Raw genomic sequence first — 27997 nt, forward strand, 5'->3', positions numbered from 1 at the left:
AAATATAACTGAAAACTTATGACAATAAAATACTCACTGGACGGCTTAGGGTCTCCAGTCACTCTGAACGAAACCACAATATCAGATTCGGGGGTAACTGTCATCACAGTATCAGGTCTTGAAAGGAACATCGCCGGTTTACCATCACGTATGGACGAAGGGTGGATTATCTGCACATACGAACAGGTTTCCGAGCGCCCGAAAATATTGGATGCCCTACACGTGTATTTTCCGGCTTCATACTCCGTGACATTAGGAATTAGAAGAGTGTGGACACCATTCTCTTCGAAAGTCCTGTGCTTTGTAGAAGCTTTTGGCAACTTATGACTCTCTTTGAACCACGTAACGTCTGCTGGACCTTTGATTTCAACCTGTAAAGCCATTATGCCTCCTGATGGTACCAAATGATCAGTCAGAACCCCAGAGAAATACGGTTTATGTCGATCTCGTGTAACAGTTGGTGTGGTAGTAATTTTGCTTTTTTCACGTATGTAATCCTCTTTGGTTGTAAATTTAACATCGTGAGAGATTTGATCACTCCATAATTCACTCTCAGCTCTGCAAGTATACTTTCCGCTGTCACTTCTTTCTGGATTTTTAATTGATAGCTTGCAAATGCCATCAGCAAGGTAACTTTGTAAGTAACGTCCACTGTCACGCAGTTCTGAACCATCTTTGTACCATTTGATTTTATGAGAACTGGAAGATCTAATCCGACATTCAAGATTCAATTCATCGTCTGAGATTTTGTAGGAATCTCGAAGAGGTCTGGTGAACGTCGGCGGTGTCATAGTCGATTCATACGCATTCAGAATTTTCAAATTCGCTGATGTCGTGCTAACACCGTGTTCATTCTTCGCAATGCAAGTGTATTCACCAGAATCTTCTATTGTTGTGTTTAATATTTCCAATGTTGTTAGACCGTTTGTGATGGAAATGTCGTAGTTATTTGTTGGTGATAACGTTTTGCCATTTTTCAGCCACACTATACTTAGATTTTCTGGATTAATAACACTGCAGGTTAGTTTTACTCTGGAAGAAACTGTCGCTTTTCGATCAGTTAAACTTGTACTGAAGGTAGGTTTTCTGTCAGCAAATCTAGGACCATGATATCCTCGAGGTTTAAACATCTCTAGATCATCATCATAAAACATTTTCCCTTCGAATTGTTTCCTTTGTCTAATATCTGAAGATATATCGGAACCATTGTAATCGTTCTCCACAGTTACAGTGGTTTGATAATTATAAGATCCATCTTGAGATTCTGATATTGACTCTGATTCCGTTTCATGTTTAATTTTCTCTTTGGTTTTCTTTTCAGTCTCATCTTGCATTTCTCTTTCTCTATGTTTATCAACTTTCGTGATTTCATCTTTCGCCTTCTTTTCAACCTTTGCTTCAGCTTTAATTTTTTCTTCCTTTTTAATATCCTCCTTAGGTTCCTCTTTAACTTTCTTTTCCACCTTCTCTTTTGATTTCTTTTCAGCTTCTTCTTTAGCTTTTCTATCTTTTTCTTCTTTAGTCTTCTTTTCAGCTTCTACTTTAGCTTTCATTTCAGCTTCCTCCTTAGCTTTCTTTTCGGCTTCGTCTTTGCCTTTCTTGTCAGTTTTTTCTTTAACTTTCTTTTCAGCTTCCTCTTTAGTTTTCTTTTCAGCTTCTTCTTTAGCTTTCTTTTCAGCTTCTTGTTTAGCTTTTTCCGCGTCCTCTTTAGCTTTCTTTTCAGTTTGTTCCTTGGCTTTCTTCTCAGTCTCTTCCTTAGCTTTCTTTTCAGCTTCCTCTTTTATTTTCTTCTCTCTTTCTTCCTTAGCCTTCTTTTCAGCTTTCTTTTTGTCCTTTATTTCTGCTTCCTCCTTAGCTTTCTTTTCGGCTTCCTCTTTAGCTTTCTTTTCAGCTTCTTCTTTAGCTTTCTTCTCAGCTTCTTCTTTGGCCTTCTTGGCCTCCACTTTAGCTTTCTTTTCAGCTTCTTCCTTCGCCTTCTTCTCAGCCTCCTCCTTAGCTTTCTTTTCAGCTTCCTCTTTTGCTTTCTTCTCTGATTCTTCCTTAGCCTTCTTTTCCGCTTTCTTTTTGGCCTTTAGGTCTGCTTCCCCTTTAGCTTTCTTTTCGGCTTCCTCTTTAGCTTTCTTTTCAGTTTCTTCTTTAGCTTTCTTTTCAGCTTCTTCCTTAACCTTTAGCGCCTCCTCTTTAGCTTTCTTTTCGGCTTCCTCTTTAGCTTTCTTTTCAGTTTCTTCTTTAGCTTTCTTTTCAGCTTCTTCCTTAGCCTTTTGCGCCTCCTCTTTAGCTTTCTTTTCAGCTTCTTCTTTCGCTTTCTTCTCAGCCTCCTCCTTAGCTTTCTTTTCAGCTTCCTCTTTTGCCTTCTTCTCTGATTCTTCCTTAGCCTTCTTTTCAGCTTTCTTTTTGGCCTTTAGGTCTGCTTCCTCTTTAGTTTTCTTTTCGGCTTCTTCTTTAGCTCTCTTTTCAGTTTCTTCTTTAGCTTTCTTTTCAGCTTCTTCTTTTGTTTTCTTCTCTGCTTCTTCCTTAGCCTTCTTCTCAGCTTCCTTTTTGGCCTTTATTTCAGCTTCGTCCTTAGCTTTCTTTTCGGCTTCCTCTTTTGCTCTCTTCTCTGCTTCTTCCTTAGCCTTCTTTTCTGCTTCCTTTTTGGCCTTTATTTCTGCTTCCTCTTTTGCTTTCATTTCAGCTTCTTCCTTAGCTTTCCTTTCAGTTTCTTCTTTAGCTTTCTGTTCAGCTTCTTCTTTAGCTTTCTTTTCAGCTTCTTCTTGGGCCTTCTTGGCCTCCTCTTTAGCTTTCTTTTCAGCTTCTTCCTTCGCCTTTTTCTCAGCCTCCTCCTTAGCTTTCTTTTCAGCTTCCTCTTTTGCTTTCTTCTCTGTTTCTTCCTTAGCCTTCTTTTCAGCTTTCTTTTTGGCCTTTATTTCTGTTTCCTCTTTAGCTTTCTTTTCAGCTTCTTCCTTAGCTTTCCTTTCAGTTTCTTCTTTAGCTTTCTTTTCAGCTTCTTCTTTAGCTTTCTTTTCAGCTTCTTCTTTAGCCTTTTTGGCTTCCTCTTTAGCTTTCTTTTCAGCTTCTTCCTTCGCCTTTTTCTCAGCCTCCTCCTTAGCTTTCTTTTCAGCTTCCTCTTTTGCTTTCTTCTCTGTTTCTTCCTTAGCCTTCTTTTCAGCTTTCTTTTTGGCCTTTATTTCTGTTTCCTCTTTAGCTTTCATTTCAGCTTCTTCCTTAGCTTTCCTTTCAGTTTCTTCTTTAGCTTTCTGTTCAGCTTCTTCTTTAGCCTTTTTGGCTTCCTCTTTAGCTTTCTTTTCAGCTTCTTCCTTCGCTTTCTCCTCAACTTCCTCCTTAGCTTTCTTTTCAGCTTCCTCTTTAGCTTTTCTTTCTGATTCCTCTTTAGCTTTCTTTTCTGCTTCTTCCTTAATTTTCTTCTCAGCCTCCTCATTAGCTTGTTTCTCAGCTTCTTCCTTTGCTTTCTTTTCGGATTCTTCTTTAACCTTTCTTTCAGTTTCTTCTCTAGCTTTCTTCTCAGCTTCCTCCTTAGCTTTCTTTTCAGCTTTCTCTTTAACCTTTCTTTCAGCTTCCTCTTTAGCTTTTTTCTCAGTTTCTTCCTTAGCTTTCTTTTCAGTTTCTTCTTTAACCTTTCTTTCAGCTTCTTCTTTAGCTTTCTTTTCAACCTCCTCTTTAGCTTTCTTTTCAACCTCCTCTTTAGCTTTCTTTTCCGCTTCCTCTTTAGCTTTCTTTTCAGCTTCTTCTTTAGCCTTCATTTCAGCTTTTTCTTTGGCCTTTATTTCAGCTTCTTCTTTAGCTTTCTTCTCAGCTTCTTGTTTAGCCTTCATTTCGGCTTCTTCTTTAGATTTCTTTTCAGCTTCCTCTTTAGCCTTTTTCTCAGTTTCTTCTTTAGTTTTCCTTTCAGCCTCTTCTTTAACTTTCTTCTCAGCTTCGTCTTTAGCTTTCTTTTCAGCTTTCTTTTTAGTCTTTCTTTCTGATTCCTCGGCGGCTTTCTTTTCAGCTTCTTCTTTAGCTTTCTTCTCATTTTCTTCCTTTGTTTTCTTTTCTGCTTCTATTTTAGCTTTGCTTTCCGCTTCTTCTTTAGCTCTCATCTCAGCTTCCTCTAACGTTTTCTTTTCGGTTTCCTCTTTAACTTTTCTTTCTGCTTCCTCTTTAGCGTTCTTCTCAATCTCCTCTACAGCTTTAGTTTCAACTTCTTCTTTAGTTTTAAGTTCAGCTTCTTCTTTAGTTTTAAGTTCAGCTTCTTCTTTAGCTTTCTTTTCAGTTTCTTCTTTAGCTTTCTTCTTGGCTTCCTTCTTAGCTATTCTTTCAGATTTTTTGTCAGTCTCTTCCATCTTTTCCTTCTCTTTGTCTTTAGATTTCTCTTCAACTTTGTCTTCAGCTTTTACCTCCTCTTTTTCTTCAACTTTCTTTTCAACTTTTGCTTCAGTCTTCTTTTCTGTTTCTTCTATTATTTCCTTTTTAATTTCTTCTTTAGCTTGTTCATCAGCTTCATCCTTAGTTTTCTTTTCAGCCTCCTCTTTAGTCTTAGCATCCAATTTTTCTTTAATTTCTTCTTCATTTTCATCGTCTACCACGTATTCAAATTTAATATTATTTATTCTTTGTTGAATCTGCGAAATTACTTCAGATAAAAATTTGAAATGTTCTCTTAAACAGTTGACGGATTTGTTATTGCTTTCTGTTATAATTAGTTGTTCTAAATATTGTTTCAAATCGTTTATGATAGCTTTAAAAACCAAAATGTTAACTGAACTGGAAACAGTCATGGACAATCTACTCAAAGCACTATTTACTTCATTAAAGTCGTGTTCGTCTTTTTTATTTAAATCATCAACTAGTCCAAATTCGGCTATTTCTGAAATAATTTTTGCACTAGTTTTATTTAATTTCGATATTGGTTCATTAAATTCTTCTAATTTAAGAGCTTTAGTATCTTGTCCACTTTCTTCAAATTCAGTGATCTTAGTTTTACAAGAAAACTGACCGTCCATTTTTTCCAAAGAAACTTTCATGTTTTTCAAAAGTTTGTAATCCACACGATATTCTCTTGTAACATTATTTACAACATCATTAACTTTGTCTGTAAATAATTTTAGTGCAGGTGCAAATGAATCTTCCTTTATTTTCTTCTCGTCATAAGTGACAGATACGTCTTTCAGGCAGGTACTAAATGTTTTTAATTTGTTTATGAAGGTTTTAATATCGTTGTGACTAATCTTTTTAGAAGAAGAATTGATTCTTATGACTTCTACAACCACATCTTCATAAGGTTCTTGTAATGATGCAAATTTGTCGATAATGTCAGAGTGAACATCTTCTTGTTCTTTATCCTGAGTTTGTTGGTGTGCAACTACTGCATTTATAAATTCCTTTAGTGATTTTTTTATTGGAATAAAATAACTCAGAGCATTTATAACATCTGGGGCAAAATCAGATTGATTTTCCATTAATATAATTTCATCTTCAAGTTGCGCACTTATTTGTTTGAATGGTTGGAAGTTCATCTTTCTTTTCTCTTTTAATTTGTTTTCAACGTCTGATAAAGTAGCAGACAATTTTTGTAACGGAACATGGATAACCTGCAAAGCTTTGACTTCAGGCAACACCTGAACGACATCGACAATGTGCTTATTCAAAGATGTGACTGCTTTAATTAATTCTGGCTTTTCTTTTTCCTGAACATTTGATTTGCTGATAATATGTGTTATATTCGACACTACTAAAGAAAGTTTCTCCATTGGTTCTTTCACTCTTGTTATTTTTTCGATAGTTGTAGGTTTCAAATTATCCAGTTCTTCTAAAGAAATCACTTCCGTCTGAACCAAAGCTTGCTGTAGATTTTCTAGTTCTGCTTTGATGTCTAACACAGTCAAGACGCCTTTTTGAACAGAAAGTTGAATATCTTTACTTTCAGCATGAAGCGTTTTCAAATCTAGACACAGCTGAGAAACTGATTGAGTAATACCTTCTGTTACTTTTGAATCAGTTTGTCTTTTTTCTTCTTTTTCAAATTCGGCTTCAATTTGTGTCAAAGTAGAAGATAAATTCTTCAATGCCACAGATGTTTTTTCTAGAGGTCTAGTTTTATGAATTTCTTGACTAACTTCTTCCAAATTACAAATAGCAGCTTTTATCGCCTTACGCATTGGCGGAATTTGTATCAGTTGAATAGATGCTTTTTGAGGAGAATTTGTCAAGTCAGTGATAACTGAAGAGAACTGTTGGAGCGGTTCTTTTAGAGAATCTAGTTTTTTGAAAACGTCAGGCTTAATGGCTTTAACTTCTTCAGTGTTTAATTTCTGCGTTTCTAGAAGAGCTTCTTTTAGATTTGAAAGTTTTTCTTCTGCTTGTAGAACACTTACAACACTTTTGGATGCTTGAACATTTTTACATTCAATTTGTAGAAACTGAACATTAGATATTACTTTGGAAACAGGTTCTAAAATTAGATCACTTATACCTAAGTACTTTTCAGGTACAGAAATTTCTTTATCAATTTTTGATAATGTTGCAGATAGATTCTTGACCGAAATTAAAGTGCTTTCTATCGTTTTAGTTTCAGGAACTTTTTGACTTACTTCGTCGAGTTGACATTTTAACGCTTGTATAGCTTTCTGCAACTTTGGTTTTTGTTCTGTTGTTATTTCTGGTTTCTGGACAGTACTTTGCATTTCAACAACAACTTCAGAAAGTTTTTGCAACGGTTCTTTCAACGCGTGTATTTGAGATAGTGTTTCAGGTGTCAAATCTGCGACAGATTCTAAAAATATAGTTTCAGATTCGATTAAACTTTGTTGTAACATAGACAAATCTTTTTCGATTTGTATAATACTTAAAGTACCTTGTTGCACATCAGACTTAACGTCTTCACATTTGGCATTTAGAGTTTTAATATTTTCACGAAGAGCAACAACAGGTTGAAGAATAATATCTGAGAGCTTGGTTGTCTTTTTTCCTTCAATTTTGGTACCAACTTCGGATAATGTGGCTGATAATTTTTTAACAGATGTTGATAATGCTTCTAAATGCTTTGCTGGGGGTAAAGTTTGTGAAATTATATCTAACTGGCATTTAAGAGCAGACAGTGCTTTACACATTTTTGGTTTCTCCTTTAGTTGTATTTTGGGTTTGTTAACTATAGATTTGGCCTTAACAACAACTGCACAAAGATCAGCAACAGGTTCTTGTAGAGATGCTATTTGTGTGGAAATTTCGCCACTTATGTTTTCAACATCTTCAAGAACGAACTTTTCAAAATCTGTAAAAGCTTCTTTAAGAGATAGTAAATCCCTTTCGATGTCAACTACTGTCAAAATACCCTGTTGTGAAACTGTTTTCAACTCTTTAGTTTCACCTTTAAGTGACTGTATGTCTTCTATAAGATTCGAAACCGGCTTGATCAACAGTTCGGTTTTCTTTAGTTTTTCTTCGTTTTGTAGTTTGTTGTCGACTTCTGATAATTTTGCAGACAGTTGTTGAATGGAAGTTGACACAATTTGAAGTGATTCAGTCTTTGGAATTGATTGTGTTAATACATCTAATTCACACTTCAGTGTTGTGAGCGCTTGACACAAGTTTGGTTTTTGTTGTTCTTGGATATCTGGTTTTTGAACAGAATTTCTGATTTCTACGATCACCGAAGACAACTTCTCCAACGGTTCTTTTACAGCACTTAATTTTTCTTTTACAATTCCCGTTTCACCCTCTTTTGTTGTTGGAATTTGTTGTGCTTCAGTTAAAGATGTTTCTAACGACGATACGGCAGATGACAATTCAAGAATATTTAAGACACCACGTTCTGGTGCAATATTTAAATCAGTTAGGCTAGAATTCAAAGCTTGAATTTCTTGAGATAGAGCAAGTACTGGCTCTTGAAGAGCTTGTAGAGGAGACTCTGTATTTACGACTTGTTTTTGTTCTTTTTGTGGTTCATGCTTTTCTGTGAGTTGTTGGTCAACTTGTGATATTTTTGCCGAAAGCTTATCTAAAGGTATGCTCAAAACTTCTAAAGATTTTACTTCTGCAAGAGTTTGATTGATTTCATCTATCTGACATTTTAGTGCAGTCAGGGCAGTGTGTGTTTTTGGTTTATCGTCTTCAATTTTCAACTGAGTTGGAGCAGATTTTAATTCAGTAACAACCGCAACTAGCTCTTGTATTGGTTCTTTCAGTGCCTTAATCTTTTGGAATGTTTCGGGTGGAATAGTTTCAATGTCTTCATATTTCTCCGTTATTTGTAGAGCTTCTTGCAATGTTGTAACCTCGTGTTCTAACTCGATTATACCAAGGGTAGCTTTCTGAGGTTCGATGCCGCGTTGTTGAATTTGCAAAGTTTTCAGTTCTTCCGATAAAGCGGAAATTGGCTCAAGTAAAGTTTTCTTCAACTGTGAAGCCTGCTGTTGACTTTTGGCCTCCACTAAACTTTCAACTTCAGAAATTTTAGCCGATAGCTTGTCAATCGGTAACGTCGTCGTTTCAAACATTTTTGCTTCCGGTATAATTTGTTTTATATGGTCTAACTGACCTTTCAATGCTTGAAGAGCTTTCCTAATTTTTGGTTTTTGTTGTTCGTTTACTTCCGGTTTGGTCAATGTACTTCTAATTTCGATGACAGCTGTTGAAACTTCTCTCAACGGTTCTTTCAAAGCTTCTATTTCATTTAGTGTCTGGAAGGTTATGTTCGCCACTTCTTCTGATGAAAATTGTTGAGATGTTATTAAAGCTTCTTGCAGACTAGCGATTTCTGGTTCTAAGTTTAATACACCAAGTACGCCTTGTTGTGGAGCCAAATTTAGATCTTTAGCGTCCAGTTGTAAAGCATATATTTCTTCAGAAAGATCCATAAGAGGTTGCAACATTGTTTTAATTACTTCTGATTCTGTTTTCTTTGGTTTTTCTGGCAAGTTTATCATTTCTTGAACTTCAGCTAAAGTGGCGGAGAGTTTTTGTATGGCCACAACCGAAGACTCTACAGGTTTTGATTTAGGAATGTTTTGAGATACTTTATCTAGTTCGCATTTTAAAGTAGCCACAGCTCTCGAAATTTTGGGTTTTTGTTCTTCTCGCACTTCTGGTTTATGCACCTTACTTTTTATTTCTACAAGAACAGCAGACAGTCGTTCGACCGGTTCCTTCAAAGTTCTAATTGATCCCAAAACCTCATCCGGTATTGACTCTGTTTGCTCATAACGAAGAAACTCTTCCTGCATGGCAATTAGATCATTAGCAATTTCGGCAACACTTATAACACCATGCTGAGGAACAAGTTTCACGTTTTGAATTTCTGATTGTAAAGACTTAAGTTCTTCAGATAAAGAGACAATAGGAACTAGAATGGCTTCTTTAAGTTCTGAACTCTTTTCAATTATTTCTTTTTGCTCGGTTAGTTTTTCAACGGATGATAATTTTGCTGACAACTGTAAAACTGCTTGTGATGATTTCTGTAATAATTGTGCCTCAGGAAGTACTTGATTTACTTTATCTAGTTCACACTTTAAAGCTAATAGAGCTTGTTTGACCTTTGGTTTACTTTGTTCAAGAATCTCTGGCTTTCTTATCGTGCTTCTCACTTCAATAACAACAGCTGATAGTTGGTCCAATGGTTCTTTTAAAGCTTGTATTTGATTTAAAGTTTCAGGTTTTATTGCAGCGATACGTTCGGAATAAAGCTGTTCCGAAGACATCAATGACTCTTGAAGTACAGATATTTCAGGTTCTAGCTGAACCACACTAAGAACTCCCTGTTGAGGACTCAGTTTCAAGTCTTTACTATCAGTTTGCAACGCTTTCACTTCTTCACATAAATCCATAATTGGCTGAAGTACCATTTTTAGTACTTCCGATTCCGTTTTCGTAGGAAGCTCCGGTAAATTAATCACAGTGTCAACCTCTGAAATTTTTGCAGAAAGTTTTTTCATAGCTAAGATTGACGTTTCTAAATGTTTGGCTTCTGGTGTAACTTGAGAAATTTTATCTAGTTCAGATTTTAGAGCCAGTAAAGCTTTACTAACTTTAGGCTTTTCTTGTAACTGAACCTCTGGTTGATGGATTGTATTATTTATTTCTACAACAAGAGTAGACAAAGTTTGAAGAGGTTCCTTAAGCGCTTTAATATGTTCTTCAACAACCGGTACTACTTGTTCAAGTTGTTCAAATGGAACTTCTGTCGAAATTTTCATTGCTTCATTTAAAGCTGACAATTCATGCTCTAGCTCAATAATTCCTAGTACTCCTTGCTGAGGAGCTATTTTAATGTCTGCACTTTCCGTTCGTAAAGTTTGAAGCCCTTTGATGGTGTTCTCGAAAGGTTGCATCAATTCTTTTTTAAATTGTAACTTTGCTTTCTGATCTTCTTCTTCCTCATCTATTGTGCTTTCAATTTTCTCCAACTTAGCAGATAACTGCTTTAATGTTATTGCTGATGATTCTAGTACTTTAATTTCAGGAACATTTTGAATTATTTTATCTAAATCGCATTTCAAAGCTATCACAGCACTTTTGACTTTTGGTTTCTTCTCTTGACGTACTTCCGGTCTTTTAACTCCGCATCGAATTTCAACAATAATGGCAGAGAACTTTTCTAAAGGTTCTTTCAAACATTCAATTTGTTGTAGAACTTCAGGTTTCAACGTGGCCACTTTTTCAGAAGAAAATTCTTCTGAAGTTATCAAAGATTCTTGCAAATTTGACATCTCTTGTTCTACTTGCACCAAACTTAGTACTCCTTGTTGCGTCGACAATTTTAAGTCGTTTACGTCTGCATGTAAGGCTTTTATTTCTTCAGACAAATCCATTATTGGTTGAAGCATGAGTTTAATTACTTCTGATTCTGTTTTTGATTTTTGTTCAGGCGCAGTTAGCGCACTTTCAATTTCGGACAATTTAGCAGAAAGCTGTTTAAGAGATATTTGTGATGTCTGCAGCTGTTGCGATTGTGGAATGTTCTGAGAAACCTTATCTAACTCACATTTTAGAGCTGCTACAGCAGTAGAAATTTTGGGTTTCTGCTCTACCTGGATTTCAGCCTTACTTACAGAGTCTTTTAATTCTACAACAACAGATGATAACTGTTGCATGGGTTCTTGTAAAGTTTTGATTTGTTCGCATACTAATGGAACTGTAGACTCGATAGGTTCGACTTGCTCATAAGCAGTTAGAGCGTCTTGAAGCTCAGATAAAATTGGTGCAAGTTCCATTAGAGCTAAAACACCCTGTTCGGGTTTCATCTGTACATTCTGAGTTTCAGCTTTTAAAGTTTGTATTTCTTCAACAAGAGTAACGAGAGGCTGTAACGTTCCTTGGATCTTCACTTTCTCTTTAACTGGACTTTCTTCTGCATCTAGTAATTTTTCAACTTCAGATATTTTTCCTGAAAGTGCTTTCAAAGTTAAAGATGCTGATGCCAAAATTTGTGCTTCAGGAAGCAATAGCAAGACCTCTTCAATGTTTAGTTTGACCGCAATCAACGCGTTCTTCACCTTTGCTTTTTTCTGCTCCAACAGTTCTGGTTTTTTGAGAACACATCTGACATCAATTGTCACGTCAGATAATTCTTTCAACGGTTGTTTTATAGCCTGGATTTTCTGCAATATTTGCAAATTGACATTAGATATCTTTTCAGAACAAAACTCTTCAGAAGTTATAAGCGCCTCTTGTAATGCTGTCAGTTCGTTTTGTAATTTAACAATAGTCAATACTCCTTGAGAGGAATCTATTTTGACGTCACTAATGTCTGATTGTAGTGCTACCATTTCTTCTGATAAGTCCATGATAGGTTGCAACACAAACTTGATTACTTCTGATTCAGTTTTCGTAGGCTTTTCTTCCGATGTTATAATAGTTTCTACTTCAGAAATTTTAGCAGAAAGCTGTTGCACAGCTGTCATTGACGTTTCCAATTGTTTTGCTTTTGGAATATTTTCTGCAACTATGTTTAGTTCACATTTTAGAGCGGTCAGCGCCTCACAAATTTCAGGTTTTTTCTGATCAAGAATCTCTGGTTTTGTTAAGGTGCTTTTTACTTGTACAACGATGGCGACTAGTTTTTCTAAAGGTTCTTGCAAAGTCTTTATTTTTTCCAAATCTTCGGTAGCTATAGTTTCCAGTTCTTCAGGGGAAATTTGTTCACACGTAATCAAAGCTTCTTGGAGAGAAACTAGCTCCGACTCTATATTTATAACACTTAAAACAGCTTGTTGAGGAAGATTGATTGCTTGACATTCTGTCTGCAGAGCTTTAATTTCTTCGCATAAAATGACCACAGGTTGCAAAACTGATTTTAGATCAGATTTCTTGTCAATATGCGTTTCGGGTGTTGTCTTTTCAACGGGTTCTTTCCCTTTTTGTTTATCAATAGTTTCTTCCTCTTTTGTCTTTTCAACAGGTTTTTCCTCTGCTGTCTTTTCAACAAGTTCTTCCTTTGTTGTCTTTTCAAGAGGTTCTCTCTCTTTTGTCTTGTCAACAGGTTGTTCCTCTTTTTTCTTTTCAACGGGTTTATCCTCTGCCACCTTTTCAACAGGTTCTTTCTTTGTTGTCTTTTCAACGGGTTCTTCCTCTGTTGTCTTTTCAACAAGTTCTTCCTTTGTTGTCTTTTCAACAGGTTGTTCCTCTTTTTTCTTTTCAACAGGTTTATCCTCTGTTACCTTTTCAACAGGTTCTTCCTTTGTTGTCTTTTCAACGGGTTTTTCCTCTGGTGACTTTTTAACAGGTTCTTTCTCTTCTGACTTTTTAACAGGTTCTTCCTCTGTTGTCTTTTCAACAAGTTCTTCCTTTGTTGTCTTTTCAACAGGTTGTTCCTCTTTTTTCTTTTCAACAGGTTTATCCTCTGTTACCTTTTCAACAGGTTCTTCCTTTGTTGTCTTTTCAACGGGTTTTTCCTCTGGTGACTTTTTAACAGGTTCTTCCTCTGCTGACTTTTTAACAGGTTCTTCCTCTGTTGTCTTTTCAACAAGTTCTTCCTTTGTTGTCTTTTCAACAGGCTGTTCCTCTTTTTTCTTTTCAACAGGTTTATCCTCTGTTACCATTTCAACAGGTTCTTCCTTTGTTGTCTTTTCAAGAGGTTCTCTCTCTTTTGTCTTGTCAACAGGTTGTTCCTCTTTTTTCTTTTCAACGGGTTTATCCTCTGCCACCTTTTCAACAGGTTCTTCCTTTGTTGTCTTTTCAACGGGTTTTTCCTCTGGTGACTTTTTAACAGGTTCTTCCTCTGCTGACTTTTTAACAGGTACTTCTTCTGCTGTCTTTTCAACAAGTTCTTCAACTGGCAACATTTCTTCAACAATAGACAATTTAGCAGAAAGTTTTTCAATTTCTACTGAAGCAACTTGTAACATTTTCACTTCTGGAATTATTTGAGTTATTTTGTCTAGTTCACATTTTAAAACTATCAGGGCTCTTCTGAGTTTGGGTTTTTTAGTTTCGCGGACTTCTGGTATATTAATTACATTCCTAACTTCAATAACAATTGACGAAAGCTTCTGCAGTGGCGCTTTTAAAGATTCTATGCAGTGGAGAGCTTCTGCAGTTATAGTACTAACTTGTTCAGATGAAAACTGTTCCGAAGCTATTATTGCTTCTTGAAGATTTAAAATTTCTTCTTTTAAATCTAGTACACCAAGCACGCCTTGTTGAGGAATGACACTAATATCTTTAATATCTGCTTGTAATATTGTTATTTCTTCTGACAAATCCATTATTGGTTGCAACATGATCTTCAGTATTTCTGATTCTGTTTTAACAATTTTTTGAACTTCATTTTTATCGTCAATTTGTGTTAGCGTGCCACAGAGTTGTTTAATTGCTACGGACAAATGTTGGGCATACTTTGTTTCAGGAAGGTTTTGGAACACCATACTAAGTTCAGATTTCAATAAATTTAATGCTTTTTTTACTTTTGGCTTTAATTTTTCTTGAATTTTGGGTTTTTTGAGTGAACTTCGCACTTCCACAACAATAGCTGAAAACTTTTCTAGAGATTCTTTTAATGACTGAGTTTGTTGCGTTCCAGACAAGGCTATGTCGCTTGTCTCTTCACAAAGATGTTGTTCATAAACAATTAAAGCATTTAGAAGAGTATTTAAATCATTTTGAATGTCAACTATTGTTAAAACTCCTTGTTGCGGGCTTACTCCTAGGTCTTGGAGGTCTGCTTTCAACGCTTGTATTTCTCCACTTAAAACTTGAACTGGTTGAAGAGCTGTCTGTGTTAATTCTTCAGAAGGTGGCTCTTCAGAACTAATGGAGGTTTCCACTTCAGATAATTTGGCACAAAGTTGCTTCAAAGCAACTGAAGAGGTCTGCAACTGTTGTGCTTCCGATGCTTTTGATATTTTTTCTAATTCACATTTCACTGCTGTAACAGCCTTGGCAATTTGTTGCTTTTGTTGTTCTTGAAGTTCTGGTTCATGTACTGCTGTTTTAACCTCCACGATAATTGCTGCAAGTTCTTTCAAAGGTTCTTTCAATATTTCAGTTTGTTGTAAAGCTGGTGAAGAAATATCTTCGATACTTTCAGTTGACACTGACTCCGTAACACTTAAGGCTTCTTTTAAATTAACTAAAGTTTCTTCAATCTCTATAATACTTAAAATGCCTTTCTGTGGAGTCAACTTTAATTCCTGGCTTTCTGTGCGCAAAGCTTTGATATCTTCAACAATATTGACCAATGGTTGTAAAAGATCTTCTTTCGAGGTACTTTTTGGTGATGGTTTTTCTTCAACTTCTAATGATTTTTCCGCTTCTGATAGTTTCAACAAAAATTCTTCTATAACTGTCAAAAGAGTTTTGAAAGAGTCTGTTTTTGGAATCTTGTGCAAATAATCTTCTAATGCATTTTTGAGTGTCTGAAGAGTAGCTGCCAGCTTTGGTTTTACATTTCTTAATGTTTCTGGTTGTTTTAGTTTACTTCTTATTTCGACAACAACAGATGCCAATTTCTTAAGCGCATCTTCCAAAATTGTTACTTGTTGCAATGTTTCTAACTCCGGTTTACTTACAGATTGTCCACATAAATTAACAGCTTTTTGTAGATCTATCAAATTTTGTTCTATTTGTAGAGGAACCAATATACTCTTTTCAACTAAAACTGCGTCTTCTGCATCACACTTCAGAGCTCTTATTTCGCCTAACAACTCTGTAACTGACTGAAGATTAATTTCGACCAGTTCTTCAGGTCTGTCTTTTTCTTCAGAAGCTATCACATTTTCAATTTCAGAAAGTTTAGCTGACAATTTCTGAATGGCGACTGAAGCCGTCTGCAAACCTTGAGCTTGTGGAATTGCTTGGGAAACTTTATCTAATTCACATTTCAGAACTGCTACAGCTTTTTCGAGTTTCGGCTTTTGTTCCTGAACTTCTGCTTTCTTCAGAGCGGTTGTCGTTTCTACAACAACAGCCGAAAATTGTTCCAGTGGCTCTTTTAATGATGTTATAGTTTGTAACGTTTGCTGATCTTCAGTGGAAATTAGCAAGGCTTCTTGTAATGTTAAAAGATTCTCTTCTACTTCTGTTAAACTTAAAATGGATTGTTGCGGTTTCGCAGCCACATTTTCACTTTCTGCTCGCAGTGTTTTAATTTCTTGTACTAAATTGGTAATAGGTTGAACCATAGCTTGCTGCATTTGTACGCTCTGTGGGGGTTTTATTTCATCTAAATGTTCTTCAACGGTTGCTATTTTAGCTGAGAGTTGCTGACAAACTAGTAGTGTCGTTTTTAACGCTTGAGTTTCTGGGATGTTGACACAGGCTTTATCTAATTCGCATTTTAAAGCAGACAATGCTTTACGAATTTTAGGTTTTTCTTGTTCCGTCACCTCTGGCTTCTTAACAGCACTTCGTACTTCAACTACAACAGTCGAAAGTATTTCCAGTGGTTCTATTAAAGCTCGAAGGTGCTCGACTCCTTCTAAATTAGCCACTTCTGCAGATGTTTCGATCAATGATAGCGCATTCTGTAAATCGAGTAAATTTTCTTCAATTTCGACAACACTAAGGATTCCTTGTTGGGCTTCCGGTTTTATATCTTTAGTATCTAAGTGTAATGCCCGTATTTCTGAAGCTAAATTAAATATTGGTTGTAAAATAACGGAGACAACTTTAGGTTCCTCTGTTGGCTTCTCCTCCAGCTCCAAAGATGCTTCAAGATCCGTCAGCTTTGAGGAAAGTTGTTTAAGCACAACTGCTGAAATTTCTGGAATCTTAGCTTCAGGAGTAGCTTGAGTTATCTTATCGACTTCGCATTTTAGTGCTTTCACTGCTTGTTTAACCTTAGATTTCTGTTCCTGAATTTCAGGTTTAATAACAGCGGTATTAATTTCCACTATAGTAGCGGCTAGCTTTTCTAAAGGTTCTTTAAGTGTTTGAATTGTTTGAACAGTTTCAGTGGTTTGAACGTAATCTACTTGCTCCAAAGGTAAGTGCTCTGACTCTATCAAGGTTTTTTGCAGGTTAATTAAGTCTTCTTCCAATTCTATAACTTTTAAAACACCTTGTTGAGCACCAACTACATCTTTAGTTTCTAATTTGAGAACTTTAATTTCTTCAGTTAGTACCGTAATAGGTTGAAGCATATCTTGCTTCAACTTCATTTCTTCCTGGATTTGAATATCCTCTGCATCTAGTGCTTTTTCAACTTCTGTTAACTGGGCTGAAAGTTGTTTAATATTAACTGTCACTGTTTCTAACGTTTTAGTGGCAGGTACAGCATGAGCAACTCTATCTAGTTCGCATTTTAGACCTTCCACAGCTTTGCGCAATTTTGGTCGTTTTTGGGCTGCTACTTCTGGTTTCATAAGTGAAGTTCTAACTTCGATTACAGCAGCACAAAGTTCTTCTACTGGTTGTCTTAAAGAATGGACTTGCTCAATCGCTTTAGTTGTACCTTCAGGACCTTGTTCAAAACTTATTAAAGCACTTTCTAAACTGGCAAGATTTTGTTGAATTTCTAGTACTCCTAAAAGACCCCGTTGAGAACTTGCTTGCGCATCTTTAAGATCTAAATCTAAAGCTTTTATCTCATCTTTTAATGTTACTATAGGTTGCAGCACACCCGCCGCTTTTTCTTCTTCTTTTTCAGCTCCTTCTTCAGATTCAGCAATTACGTTGTTAATTTCCTCAAGTTTACATGAAAGCTCTGTAACTGCAGGGACTGATATTTTGAAATATTGTGTTTCTGCGACTTGAGACACTTTCTCCAAGTCACATTTTAAAGCTGCTACTGCTTCTTTTACTTCTAGTTTCTTTGCTTCCAATATTTCAGGCTGGTTGACAGCATTTTTGATTTCAGTGATAATTGCTGTTAATCTTTCTAAAGGTTGCACTAACTTTCCATATTGTTCTATTTCTTGTGGTTGAATTTTTTCCACTTCTTCCAGAGGAATTTGCTGCGAAATAACTAAAAAGTTATTCCAGTTTAATAAATCCTCTTCAATTTTGACAATACTTAGGACAGCTTGCTGAGAAGTAGTTGTTACGTTTTCAACGTTTGCTTTAAGACTTTTAACTTCTTTGATCAGTTGACTGAGTGGTTCGCTAATCACCTTGACTAATTCAGCTTTCTTATGTTGGAGCTTCTGTTCATGTTCAATCGTACTCTGCACATCTAGAACTTTTGCAGAAAGTTTTTGCACAGCCAGCAAAGTTACCTCAGGCATTTGGGTTTCCGCTGCTTTATGTAATTCAGATTTAACCACTTCCAAAGTTTCACATATTTCGGATTTAGAAGCCTCTTGCATTTCTGGCATGTTGAGTGTGGTTTTTAACAGCACTACAGCTTTAGACAACTTCTCTAAAGGTTCTTTTATTTGTTCAGACTGAGTTGTAGGTTGTTCAGTCTTCAACAAAGCGTTTTGTAATTCAAGAATATTCTCTTCAATATCGACGACAGAGTAAAGCCCTGATTGTGACACAACTTTTGCTTCTGCCAGTTCCATTTTTAAAGTTTTTACATCATCCAGTAAATTTGTTGTTTGTGTTAGAGCAACATTTTCTTTTTGTTCGATTTGTTCACTTCTTATTTGCTGCTCTATATTCCCTATTGACGAAGAAAGATTTTGAACTGCTGCCAGCGTAGTTTCCAAAACTTTCACAGCAGGAATTGTTTTGGCTACTTGGTCAAGTTTAGACTTTACGATGTTTAAGTTTTCACATACTTCTGCTTTCTTAAGTTTGTCGATGTCTTCTTTATTTGCAATATCTTTAATTTCATTGATGACTGATGATAGTTTTTCAACAGGTTCTATAAAAGCTTTAGCTACAGTTTTCGCTTCTTCTGGAATTTGTTCGCACAATTCACCCGAATGCTTATCAGCTTCTTCCAAAGAATTTGTTAATGAAGCAATCTCTTCTTTTAAAGCAACAATGCCTAGGACACCTTTCTGTGAAGAAACTTGCAGATTTTGTATCGTTGTTTGCAATAAACCGACTGCTTTGGACAAAATAACTAACGGCTCTCTTAGAACTCTAATCATTTCTTTATTTTCTTGCAAAATTGTGTTTTCTTCGTTCGCAAATTTATCGCAGATTTCTTTGAGTTTGCTATGGAGCTCTTGCGTAGGAGCGACTATGTTGCTCATTTCTTTGTGCGAAAGCAACATATTTAACAACCCATTAATATGATCTCGCAAAGAAGTTGTCACTTGATGCAACCAGTTTCTCTCTTCTTTTGATTCAGGTCTTTTAACACAATCTTTCCTTTTACTAACTGCAGAAGATAATTTCTGAACAGGTTCTTTAATTAATGTTGCTTTTTCTGTAATGTTAGTCGGAATGTTTTCACCTTTTTCGGCTGCATTTAAAGACTTCATAAAATGTACCAAACTGTCTTCTACTTCAATCAAGCTCTGTGTGGCTTGTCTGGAAGTCACCCCTGACGCTTGATATTCTGATTTTAGTGCCTTTATTTCATGGCATAAGTTTTCTATTGGCTGATTCAAAGCAGCCGTAATAGGAAGGTGACTTGCTTCCAATTTAGCAAACTCATTTTGAATGTAGTCAATCTTCAGTACGATCAGCTTCAATGGTTCTACCACCAGTTGAAAAGCACCGGCTTCAGTTGATAATTTAATCAAAGCGTCTGCTTTATTTTTCAGTTTTGAAAGCGATTTTCTAATTTCGTTTTTACACTTTCCTAATTCCGGTTTACACAAAACTTTTTCAACAGCAGACAATTTTTTAACCAAATTTTTAAATTCTTGCATGGTATTGTTTAAAGTTTCTAAATTTTCCATAGTCAAATCTTTTACTTTGTCTTTATTTATGAAGTCTGCTAGAGTATGCAGACTCTCTAGCAGAAAGAGGAACCCATCATCAAGCTCTTCGCACGAAATTAAATCAGGATGTTCCTTATTGGTTTTCACTGCAGTTACGAAAGCTTGCAATGTCTGTCTTGATTCAGAGAGAGTTTTTTCAAAGTTTTCTATGACAGCTAAATTCTCAGTCTTATTTTCATTGATTATTGGTTCACTGGTGCTTGATTTTTCTTCTTCCTCCTCTTCTGGTTTTTCTAATAGTTGCGGCACTTCTTCCACTACATCGGTTTTTTGTTCTGCCAAAGATTCCCACGCTTCTTCTATTTTAGCAGTTAGAGCTTGTAAAGGCTGATTTATAATGGTAACTGATCGCGCTCCTTCTGTAGACTGTACTAGTTCTACATTTTCTTTAAAACTAACAAGGGCTTGTTTTAATTGTTGCTTTTCCACCTCTGTAACTTGCGGAGTTTGTAAATTTTCTTGAACAGAAGTCATTAAAACTGCTAATTTTTGCAGAGGTTCTTGCATGCGTTCTAACGTTTCTTGTCTAACAGCTAACTCTTCAGCAGACTCTACAACCATTTCTTCTGACTTTTGAATACCTTCCTTTAATTCTTCTAAAGATTGACTAATTTCTGATAAAGAAACTACTGCTTTTTTAGGTTGTGCACATGTTTCAATATTGGAAGCAAGTAATTTAACATCTTGTTGTATTTGTAGTAATGGTTGTTTTAAATCAGGTAGACTTTTAACTTCCAGTGGCACACTTTCAGTTGCAGTAATAAATCCGTTTAGACAGTTAAGTAATTGTGTAAAATTTTTAATGCGCAATTTCCTTTTGTCCGTCTTTAGAATATTTTTACAAACATCACTGAGCTTTGCCAAAGAGCTAGAAATATCAGCAGTTGGAGAAGTTGTGCTGATAATGGTTATCGCATCATTCAAGTTTGACTTCACTTCATCAGCAAGAACCTCGACAGATTCGTATTCAGCACTTTTTAAGTTATCCAGAATTGATCGAACCGGTTGCAGTAAATTTTGTAAACCCGAACTGACAAAGTTAGCTTTTAAGTTTTCTTCATTTGTCAGTATTTTCTGTAACGTATTGGTAAAAGTGCTTCTATTTGATAATTCCGCTTGAATGTTTATTATGGCTTTGGCAAAATTTTCAATCGGAGGCAACAACTTTTGCAAGACAGACTCTTGTCCGGAAGGAACTTCAATTAAAACAGCTTTGTTACAGACAGAAATTAAAGTGCTTTGTAAAGAGTCCAAATCTCCAAAAAAGTTTTTAATATCTGTTTCTTCTAAATTGTCAAATTTCTGCGCCGTCGTCGAAATCCGGTCAAGCGAAGATTCAATCATATTCAAAATAGGCAGTTCCTCTTCTAAAATCTTTGCCGCTACTGACTTGAATAACTGTTGCTGAAAGTCATAAACCGGTGTAACGAGATTACCCAAAAGCTTCACATTTCCTGTAGGCAAGTTTTTGACCACTGTCGCAAATTCTAGTAGATCCACGATTGAAAGATTTAGTTTGTGTAAAGGTGTGACATCTTTCACCGTTTTTGGTTTTTCCAAGACAGTTTGAGCAACTCCAACAGCTTTTTTCAGTTTTTCTAAAGGTTCGTTGATGGATTGTAGGAATGTTTGTTCACTTTTTGAAACGTTTAAGTCGTCCACTTCTTGCTGAGGTGTTACAATCACAGATATGTGTTCATGCAGAACTGCCAACGGTTCAGCTATATCACTTTCAACATCAGCCACAATTTCTAAAGATGAAGTGAGAGCGCTTAACTTGGCAAGTTCGTTGTTTGTCATTTTCTTGGTAGCTGCTGTGTCTACGTTTTGAATAATAGCTTTAAGTGGTTTTTCAAGCTCTTTTAGTACAACGGTATTAGTACTTGGCTGCTTTGTTACCAATGTAGCAACATTCGCTTCCACCTTCTTAAGCGATTTGATAAGTTTGGTGACAGCTTGTTCTTTCTGTGTGGTTTCTTCCTGTTGCTTAATGAGTGCTTTCTCTGTAGCTTTTTTCACACAATTTTGTATGTCCTGAAGAGGTTCGATCAAATCTTTAATTTGTGACTCCAGATTGATACTGGCTAGTAAAACTTTAAGTGTTTCTGCTTGATGTTCCAGCACTGTAGCTTTTTCACTGTCGTAGTCATTCGCAGTTTCGATAATTTTACCCATTTCTTGAACTGTTTCAGAAGTCGTAACAATGTGATTCAAATCGTCTTGTGTTAACTTGGCTTTCTTTTCTTCTAAAATGCTACCAGAGACGAACTGGAGCTGTGTAAGAGGTCTTTGTAGCTCTGTTATCAGTATCTTTGAAGCTTTGTCTTCAGGGTGTGCTTCAACGGTGGCCAAAGTTTCTTGTAATGATTGTAAATTGTCTTGTAATGTTGTCAAAGGAATGCATGCCAACGGTTCTTCAACTTTTTCTTCCAAAAAGTTTTCTGTGTGGTTAACTAATGTTTGTAAAAGTTCGGGAAAATTTTTAAGCGGCGAATCCTTAGGACACTTCTCTAAATTACTTTTAATTTCTTCTAGAGGGACGTTAAGATTTTCTTTAACTAGTCTGCTAGCACTTACACTGTCGTCAAGATTTTGCAATAAAATATGAAGCAGAGTAACTGCTGCTTCTTCTGCTTCATTTTCGACTTTTACTATCTGCAATGGTTCCACTAATTTATTAGTAGCTACAATCATTTTACTCAAGAATTCTTGTTTTTCTGCAGTTAACTGAGATTTATCAGCACATTTCAATTTTTCTTCAACATCCTTAACCAGTTTGATCGTTTTTGCTTTAATTTCAATTTTCTCAGGAATATGTTCCATCAGATTTACAACATTCTTCGCTGTATCTTCCAAAGACTCCATCGTCTCCTTTATTTTCGATTCCTTAGGAATCACTACAACAGCAAGTCGTAATTCTTCTATAACCGCTTTAACGTTTTCGACAGTCGTTTGTTGGGCTTCTTGGGGTTGAATGAAGTTGTTCAGTTCAGTCAAAGTTTTATTCGCAGCGTCCACCACCAACTGTTCTTCTTTCGCCAAATTTGGAGCAATTTGTTTCAACTTGGTGTCGATCAAACTTTCAACAGCTTCTACCGATCGTTGCAGTTCTGTAATCGCTGCTTTTTTCTCGGTTGTAGCAGTTTCTTCTTCTATTTTAACGATGCTTCCTCGAAGAGTTTCCAGAGATTCAATCATCGGTTTTGTGATTTTTGCAACTTCTGCACATCTCTTTAGTTCGACGATTTCACCTACGTTTTGAACTGCGGTGTCTAAAACTTTGCAAACTTGTAAACACTGTATGTTTTCTGTTTTAACTGCGCTTTTTGCACTTTCTACTTTGTTTACTATGTTTTCAAATGCAGTGGGTTCATAAGTAGGTTCTTGTATCTGCGTTGTTAAATAAGTGTTAAGTTCTGCAATTAATTTCTTTTGTTCGTTCACGTACTGTATCTCTGTAGATGACAGTGGAACTGTTTCAAGCACCACAGGTTCCAACTGCTGAATATCACTTAATACTAAGTGAACTTTCTCTTCGATTCCAGGCACAGAAACATCTTGTAATGATTCAAGTTGACTTTGCATTTCTTTAAATGAAACAATAAGTTCTTTTATAGGTTTAGATGATTCTTCCACCTGTGAAGCTTTTTGTTTATCAAGCTCTAAAATGACACCTTGTCCAGTAGTTAATATAGCTTGTGTTAAAGTCTGTAAGTACGGTACGTTAACAGATGGTTCTAAAGATAGCAGATTGCTTTGTTGCGTTTTTAGTACCGCAATGTCTTTTGTTTCACATGCCGTTTTTAATTCGCTGACGTACGTTTTTATAGCATCAACATACGTAACTTCATCTTCAGTCAGATCAGCATGACAAAGTTTGTCAAACTTATTTAAATTTTCTTCTACGTTTTGCAAATTTTCTTGTACACTTTGCGGTTGTTGGCATAAAGTTTCGTCGATATGCTTCAACGGTGTTAGTAACGATTTCTTAACAATTTCGGTTTTAACTTCTGTGTTATAGGCTACTTGCAATTGTTGAGCAACGTCTGGCATATTTTCAACTATGGTGTTAAGTAGGTGCGTAATTTGTCTGATTGGTGATGTTTCTTCAATTGTATTTACAGCTTTGTTGAGAATGTTAAGTAGCACCAGAATGTCTTCCTTTCTAGGTAATTCCTGAGTCAAAGTTTCCTCTGTAACTGTAAGCTTGGAAGACACAAACAGATCCAAGTCACCCATTATTTTGGCAATATTTTCAAGGAACTTTAAGTCATTTTCGGTTAAAGCTAATTCACTTAAGAGATTTACAGCGGTTTGTAGGGGATCAAGTGATTGCTGTACCAACTGAATTTTTTCTTTATCAATGTTGGGATACTTAATAGCAGCTACATGTCTTGCAAAACCTTGAACTGAGTCTAACACCATCTGAATGTGTTGGATTTTGATATCTCTTTGAGCGTCTTCGACTTTTTTGATGTTTTGTAAAGTATTCGCTGTTTTAAAATATAGAACTGCTATAGTTTTTATTAAGTCTTTTTCACTTTTTACTCCCTTGGCAGCTTCCTTTGAGCGGACAACTTTTTCAATGGCTTTTTCACTCGTCACTTCTTCATTACTTAAATAATCGGAAATTAATTTCACAATTTCTGTTGCATCTGCGACTATTTTCTTTTCTGGTTCACTAAGATCAACATTTTGCGCATTTTCCTTTAAAACTGGTAATGTATAATGCAGTTCTTCGATCAGAACTCTTCGCTCTTTCAAAACCTGTTTCTCTTGTATGTTTATCAAACTCGTCAGATTTTCATCAAACTCTTTTGTTGTCAACTCGGGTTTTTGTTTGGAAGATTCCGTCACGTTGAAAACTGACTCTAAAATAGACGCTATTTTATTTAAACTATCGACTAAATTAGGGAAATGCGATTTTTCTAATGATTTAACTTCTAGACTGAATTTATTCACATTATTATATAAGGCTTCTGGAATGGTTAACTCTTTCTTTGATTCTAACTCTTCAGTTTGTTTGATAACTTGTTTCAAAGTTCCTATCGTAATTTTTAGTGGTTCTGATTTTGAATCATCCAAAGTGTGTAATTCTTCACTGTTTATAATAGTGGACAAATAGGTATGGATTTGTTTAATTTCGTACTGATTAGTAGAAAATTGAGGTTTACATTTTACAACAGTCAAAGATTTCTGGAGATTACCCATATCTGTAGCTATTTGATCTGGCAGAGGAAGGGCAATGTGCTTTAAGGAAGATTCAAATGCTTCTAGGAAAAATCTTAGTGATTTCAAAATATATTTCAAGCCTGGGTTTTTACTCAAAAACATTACTTTTTCCGATAATTGTGTTAAAGATTTATTCAAGTGTTCTAATGATAATGGTTTTTGATCAATGTCACCAATTCTGTCTTTAATGTTCTTTAAATCGTCTTCCAAAGAATTCAGAGGCTCTAAATCCGCAGGCGTAATATCGCCTCTAGTTTGTTCAATTGTCAATACTTCTAAAGCATCACCTACAGTTTCTTCTAAAGACGCTAAACGTTTCCTGAAGTCTTCATTTCTAACTTCTAAAATAAAATCATTAATAGCCAATAAAGGAACTCGAATAGCTGCAAACACTTTCTTTTTCTCGTCTTCAAAGTGTTGTATGTTAGTGACGCTATCACCAAGTTTGCGTAACGGTTCCGACAATTGTTTAATTTCCACTACATCTTGTTCTGTTATTGGAGACTCACTTGTCTCCATAAACAAAGGTCCACTCGTCAATTTCTCAATACACTCAATCACTTCAGAAGCTGTGTGGTACAATTCAGGCTCAATTTTTTCAACACCTTCCACAACAGTCTCCTGATAAAGTACAGCAAGACATTTTTCTAACTCGCTGACGTGTTCAGTCACCGCTTTAGCAACGGCAGCAGAAAATACAAATTCCGAACCTGGCGTTTCTTGCATGATCGGTAGCGACAAAATATTAGCTATGGATCTCTTCAGATCGCTTAAAGTGCATTTGCGCGGTTGCTGCAGTTGGTCTAGGAAAACTACTTCATCTAAAATTTGTTGATGCATTACTGCGACGTTGTACTGAATGTGTTCTAGAATCAGCCTGATTCTATCCTTTTCCTGAGAAACTCCGGGTTGCTCGTTTAGGATGTCTTGAGCATCGATTAGAGAATCTTCAATTTGCTCCAGAGGCGCAACGTAGTTTTGTAGAACTTCGCGTTCGTCTAAAGACAATTCTTCTTTCTTCTTTTCAAGCAGAGATTCACTTGTGACAGCTAGAAGATTTCGTAAGCACTCCATCAACGGAACTGCCAACTGAACTGAAATGTTTGTTAATTCATTTTGCAGACATGATATTGCCTGACGTGTGTCTTCTAGTAGTCCTGTTGGTACAACTGTATCTGAAGACTCTTCAAGTATAACAACCACACTTCCTTCTTTCGAGTCTTCAGATAAGGATTCAGGAACTGTACCGTGTTCCGTTAAACCGCAAATGTTTTCCCGAACTTCACACGTTCGTCCGCGTAAGATTGAAAACGGAATACATAAATCTATAGTTTCTAGTCTTTCTTCATCCACAATTATACTTTCTTCTAGAATATTTAACGAAGCAATTAAATCATCAAGAACGTCTCGATTAGTCGTGGGTGTTATTTCTGTTAACTGGTTGTTTAATACTTCCACGGGTTGTGCTATGCTTTCAAGAGCATTAAGAGTGGCTTCTATTTTAATCTGAGATACTTTGATGATTGTTGTGGCTAAATCTTTCTGCAACGTTGAAATTTGTCTCAAAGCTTCTAAAACGACAGTATCGGTGACGACTTTTTGCGCAGACTCTATATTAAACAGAAGATCTTCTACAGATTGTGTGATGTTACTGAGCACAATTTGGCTCACTTGATCGAACACGTCTTTAACTACTTCCTGAGAGCTTAATTCGGGTGAACTTTGTAGAAGTACAGTGCCAGGTTTGATCTTCCCTTTAAGGGTGCTAATAGAGTTTACTATTTTGTCTACAGAATCAGAAATAACATTTCGTTTCTCTTTTAATTCAGCGAATCTGTAAGCAACAGGATCTTGTTTTTTGATTTCTTCCAAGGTACTAACGAGTTCTCCTATTGGGTGCGATAATTTATCGATTAGTGCCAGTCTTATTTCTTGTTCTAAAGTCTTTTCGGCTGCATGTCGTATTGACAGTTTGCTGATGGTTGACATTTCTTTCACTATGTCCTTCGTAGGTTCGGAGACATTGTTGAGAATGTCACTAGGCCACTCATAGAATCTCCTGTCAGACTCTTCATAAAATTTACTCTTACTGAAACCGTCTTGTAGAGTTTGAGCAAAGTATTCAATATTCGATAACAAGTCTCTTTTAATTATTTCAGTAGTGGTTTCACTCTTTGAGGTTTCCTCAGAATCTTGTGAAGATTTTTGCGAAATTTCAAAGTGTTTAGTTTGTAATAGTTTATCAGAATTGTCTAGTCCACCTTGAATTTCTCTAATAGTTATACAGACTTCTTGAATTATTTTAGAAGGAGTCATTCTTCCTGAAATTTTCGTAGAATCTAACTCTTTCTCTAACAAAGTCAAGTTTTCAATTAACTTTAAACTCCTCTGGAGTTGCAATCCCGTCGTGTCTAAAATATTGGCGCAAGTTTTTTGAATCAAAGTGTGATCTTTCCCTTGCATCTCTATACATTTTTCAATGACCGATAGGTTCTTTTGTAGCTCGAATATTGGCGGCGCAATTAGTTCTACTGCCGACATATCAGCCTTCCTTTCTTCTTGAACGATGGTTTGCAACACAGTTTGCATATCCCGATATGGTTGTAAGATACTATTTAAAGTATCTAAACTCTGTTTGGCTGTAGCCGAAGTTGATTTCAATGTAGTTTGAACAAACAGTTCCTCTTCAACCGAAAGTAAACCTTGCTGAATCTCCGATATACTCAATTTTAGTTCGTCTATAAGTTGCAGTTCTTCTTTTTTCAATTCCACCTGCTTAGCAGCATTAACTTCAGGATCAATAACCAAACCATCGCCTTCTTCACCTTGAATATCTCTTTGAAAATCGTCAGGTAGATCCAAACTTTTCGTTTTCTTCGGTACTCTCTTCATTAAACCGTCTTTCGAAATTTCGTCCGAACTCTGAGACGATCGTCTTCTTCTCAATTCCTGACTTTCGCTCCTGTTAACCCTCAAGTCTGACCCTATTTCGTGTGTCGTACGTGGCGTTAGAGGTCTTCTAGAATCTATATCGTCTCCTGGTAAGCTTGTGGTTTCAGTAATCGCAGCCACTTGGAAGGCGCGATTTTGCTCTACTTTCTCGGAACTTATAGCACTCTCGTACTCACCGTATGATTCCGTGTCTAAGTCAGCAGCTACTGCTAAGCTTTCCTCACCAGCATCCGACTGCAACGACTGGTTTTTAGTTAAACTGTAGTACGAGTTGCTCTTCTGCGAATCCGATTTTCTAGGAGGTCTCTTCGGCGATTCACCACTGGAGCTAGTCACATCGATCTTGAGCTTCTCGGAAGTGACAGAAGACACAAGTTGACCCGTTTCGTCCGTGATTGAGTAAATTTCATCAACGTCGGCTTCAGTTCGGAGGTCTTGTTCCTCAGGAGTGAAGAAATTCTCAGATACGTCGACCACTACAGCTTCCATGAGCAAATTGCCGGAAGTGGATGTCTCTTTGACGAATCGCAGAGGAGGTAGTTCGACGACGTTATGTTCTGAAA

At 36.2% G+C, this 27997-nt stretch overlaps 1 protein-coding gene across 3 annotated transcripts in view; it reads right to left on the bottom strand.

Moving 5' to 3' along the window:
* LOC135135027 (titin-like) overlaps positions 1–27997 on the bottom strand; it is a 148485-nt gene that overhangs the window by 93433 nt on the left and 27055 nt on the right. For all 3 annotated transcript variants that reach the window (XM_064063964.1, XM_064063965.1, XM_064063966.1), the window contains one exon: positions 38–27991. In XM_064063964.1, coding sequence (XP_063920034.1) covers positions 38–27991 — 27954 coding nt within the window. The remainder of the gene's footprint in view (positions 1–37; positions 27992–27997) is intronic.

Source organism: Zophobas morio, unplaced genomic scaffold (genome assembly GCF_036711695.1).
Source record: "Zophobas morio isolate AGI-343-1 ecotype UQ-CSIRO unplaced genomic scaffold, CSIRO_AGI_Zmor_V1 ptg000024l, whole genome shotgun sequence".
NCBI lineage: Eukaryota > Metazoa > Arthropoda > Insecta > Coleoptera > Tenebrionidae > Zophobas > Zophobas morio.